At 48.3% G+C, this 3,983-nt stretch overlaps 1 protein-coding gene across 1 annotated transcript; it reads right to left on the bottom strand.

The window, feature by feature from the left end:
- Nucleotides 1-2,402: 2,402 nt before the first annotated feature.
- On the bottom strand, nucleotides 2,403-3,338 carry LOC119305971. The gene has a single exon (XM_037582343.1). The coding sequence runs from the start codon at nucleotides 3,290-3,292 to the stop codon at nucleotides 2,678-2,680; it is 615 nt and encodes a 204-aa protein (XP_037438240.1). The 5' UTR covers nucleotides 3,293-3,338; the 3' UTR covers nucleotides 2,403-2,677.
- Between the last annotated feature and the right edge of the window lie 645 nt (nucleotides 3,339-3,983).

Genomic DNA, 3,983 nt, shown 5'->3' with positions numbered 1-3,983 from the left:
GAAAAGTTGTACTAAGCCTAGTGATAATGAAAACTTGTTTACTAGTCCCTCCAATCCAAAATAAGTGTTGTGGTTTTAATTCAAATGAATTTGAACTAAAACCACGACACTTATTTTGGATCGGAGGGAGTACATGTTATCTATAATGGAGCACATCTACTACACTTTTTATATGATCTTTGCAAAATACTTGTTGAGCTTTACACGCCCAAGGGGAAGATGAGACATGCTCTTGTAGTCATGTGCACCGGGAGGAGAGAGAGGAAGGTCGGTAGCGATATCAAACATAATCAAGCATCGACATATGAATGATTATATAGTACGAGTCTACTATCACATGAAACAAACAGTGCATGATTACGATCTACCTTGTGAAATAATGTTCTGGAGGTGATGGTTGCACAAGGAGTTTCGAATAACAACCAGAAATTGGTGTACTCGAGAAATTCAGCTCATGTACACCAAGTGTTGGTGGAATCTTACTTTCGCATGACCATTTGGAGACTACCAAAGCCTTCTTTGATGGGTTACAATTTGGGTTGAGGTGGAATATACAAGAAAATAGAAGGAAAGAAGAGTTATAGTCAATTCAAATTTCCAAGAGATCTAAATTTTGGACCAGCATGGTTTTCTCATGCGATGCCAAATAAGAAACATGTAAAATGGAAATGATAATTCTCTACTCTTTAAAGTGTGTGTGTGTGTGTGAGAGAGAGAGAGAGAGAGAGAGAGAGAGAGAGGTTCAAGAGACTGCAAGCTTAAGGATGTAATTCCCAAAGTTGGGGGATTACTGCGCCAGGTTAAAATCAGTCACGTCTTGGCCACAAAGGCCCACTTATTACTTCTTGAGCCCTAAAATCTGACAATTGCACAAAAAAGATGCATGATGTCGTGATGCTAATTTATTATTTAGATATTGTCACTTGAAATAATATGCAATAGACAAGTTTTCTTAGCACTGGATGTTAGTTTAGCCTTTGGACTAAGCTTTCATTCTTATTGTTCTTACGAAATATCCGCACTTCCATCAGCAATGGTACTAGCCAGTTTCTCTCACTTTCAATATCTCCTTAGCAAGTAGGGGTCTGTATTTGTTTTATGTGGGAATTGGAGGTGTCTTTTTTTACCCCACACACAGAGGTGTCGATAGCCTTATAACATCCTACCATGGAAATCCTCCAACCCAGATAACGTATCACTACACCTACTAAACTCCCTAGAAAGCGAGCTTATGGTGCATTGGGGCTAGGGGCACCGGTTGCGGACCATCCATAAGTTGATGGTCTGGCTGTGTAGCGTTGTTGGGCATATTTGAGGATATGTGTGGCATGACATACCCAACCCATTACCCACATTTGTATGGCCTTTTGTGTTTCACGTGTCGCTACTGGGACATGGTGAGCTGCCTCTATGCTCTGCACGTGTGTAAAGGGTAGCAACACCGGTACACGTGCACTACTGAGACGTGGTGAGTTGCCTCTGTGCATGATTGATACGTGTACAAAATTTGGTGATACTAATCTCGGTTACTTTTTGCTGCCGCTTTGGGCGGGTAGGTGGGGATGGGGGGCGGTCATGTGAGGTTGCCTTATGCCGCCAACCTTCTGCTTGTTTGCATATGTCATCAACACCTCTCGAGCAAAATAAAAAAAAACATATGCCAAGAGCGGCGCGGCATTTTGTACTCATATCAATTAAACTGTAATTTGGGAAGAAATGCACTTAATTTCTAGCGCATTCACATGGAGCTAGGAAGGTAACCAATTATGGTGATATTTATTGTCATAGCCATCATGTCAGTCAATTCTCAAATGTGATTCAGCTACGAAGCCCCCTCGAAAGGGATCCTTGTGGTGCATTGCGGCTAGCGCACCGCCGAGCCCTACTGTAAATGGGTGATCGGCTCTATAGGGTTGTGCCTACTTGCAAGTATGCGTGGCATGTGTATGATTCATTGCGTCTTGCGTGCCAATGCTGGTACAAGTGCGTTGTTGGGACGTGGTGAGTTGTCTATGTGCACGGCCGACACGTGTGTGGAAGGTTCTTTGCGTTATAAGTGTCGGTGCTAGTACGCGTGCATTGTTGGGATGTGGTGAGCTGCATGTGTGCATGGCTGACACGTGTGTGAAAGGGCCGGTGCTGGTTTCTATCGATTTTTGTCGCCGCTGTGTGGGTTGGTGGGGTGGAGCGGGGGTGTGTCATGTTGGCTCATCGAAGTGAGAGGTCCCTCGTGCTGTCGGCACTAAAACAAAGAGCGGCGCGGCAAAGCGCGCGACACCTTTTAGTTACATGGATCATGCTATGTCTTGGAGATGCTTTCCCTAACTTCAACAAAAGGAACACACTTAAAGCAAACGATGAACCACGGTGTTGAAGTTAGGAATTCATCGACATGGATGGATGATTCAGTATCACATAATCACATCAAAGGAACTTAATTTCTAGAGCAGCAAGAAGAAGATCATTCACATTGGAGCTAGGAAGCTAGCCAGTTGGCGGGATATTTTTTTTTTATTTACACCATGGCTCACCGCAGTTTCCCTCCATCTTAAACCATGCCGGCAGATTCAAAGAATCTGGACACCATGACCATGGTCACCTTGCTAATTCCCTTGGACGGTACGGTACTAGTACAAGTCTACAACCGATTGATGTACAGAAAGGCTAGCGGTTGGATTTACGGCCGGCGGAAGAGGTGCTCCTCGCCGGTTTTGTGGTCGACGTGCCGGATCCAACGGCTGGACGCGCTCCGGCTGCGCCGGCACGGTAGGCTCGGCCCCTTGCCTACGCCGACGTGGAGGACCTCGACGCCCTTGTCGACCGGGAGGTACACGGACCGCACTACTCTCGTGCCTGCCGCCATGGATGCTTCGAGCGCCTTCGTGCCAGGCCGCCTCTCGTCGCCGTGGCGCACCACCACCATCCCTCTCGGCCCAGGCCTGGCCGCCGCCAGCACGGCCGCCCCGTCCCGCCTCCGCGCGTCGACCACCAGGAAGTCCACGCCCTCCAGCTCCGCCATGGCCCGGTCCGCGTCCTTATCTGGTAGCACGCGGGCGTAGCGGCCTCCCGTGCGCCCGGCGGCGGCGGCGAGGGCGAGGCTCATGGTGGCCGAGTCGGGAGCCGAGACCTCCGGCGTCTCGACGACGAGCTGCGCGTTCCATCCCCCGACCATGGCGGAGACGAGCTCGGCGACGCCCGCGGACCCCGCGGGGCCGTGCTCGGAGTCTGACAGCGCGCTGACGCCGGCGATGAAGGCCTGGGACGCGGTCTCCGGGCACCACACGAGCTTCATCTCGGCCTCTCTTTTTCTCTGCGAAGAAACGAATACTTTGGGAGAAAGCGAACTGGAGTAGCTAGGGAAGAAAGCGGTGGCGCACGGCAGGTATATATGTACTCCCGATAGGCGTTGACAACCGCAGATTGATCGGGGGGCAGGGCTGGGTGCGGTGGATTGAAAAGCACAGCACACGTTTTGGGTTTGCGTCGCCGTCGCGGCAACAGATGATGTGGTGGAAACGTGGAGAGACCGACTATTTCCACCGCTTTGTGTCGATCGCATCCTACCCGGCTTCGGGTCACTAAATTTCCATCCATATGCTTCTCTGCGGGCATGTCAGTTTTTTTTTTTTTTTGAAGTTGTCAGTTAGTTGGTTATTACATGAACTACTTCGGTGTCCATGGCTTGTTAGGGCTGCAAATTGATGGATGTTAAGGTACCCTTTGGCCCTAGCTAGTTTAAAGAAAAACAAAAAACAGTTTTGTCAAAGCATATGTAGATGCACTCAAGTATCGCACATCTAACCTCTATGCCATTGATTTTTATGCGAAGATTCGTGCAGACACTTTCTTTTAGTCTTGCTAAAGCATATCTAGATGTGCTATAGGTATTGCACATCTAAATTCTATATCGTTGATTTTACACGACGATTCGTGCAATTTTTTTTTGTCTTTTGTCTTTTCCTTTCTAGTTTGATTAAGTCAAT

This window comes from Triticum dicoccoides, chromosome 5B (genome assembly GCF_002162155.2).
Source record: "Triticum dicoccoides isolate Atlit2015 ecotype Zavitan chromosome 5B, WEW_v2.0, whole genome shotgun sequence".
Lineage (NCBI taxonomy): Eukaryota > Viridiplantae > Streptophyta > Magnoliopsida > Poales > Poaceae > Triticum > Triticum dicoccoides.
Note: the sequence above shows the minus strand (reverse complement) of the source record. Positions and strands in the feature narration are given on the sequence as shown.

Coding starts and splice junctions, on each gene's coding strand:
- LOC119305971 (XM_037582343.1), bottom strand. CDS start 3,292: ATGAAGCTCGTGTGGTGCCCGGAGACCGCGTCCCAGGCCTTCATCGCC.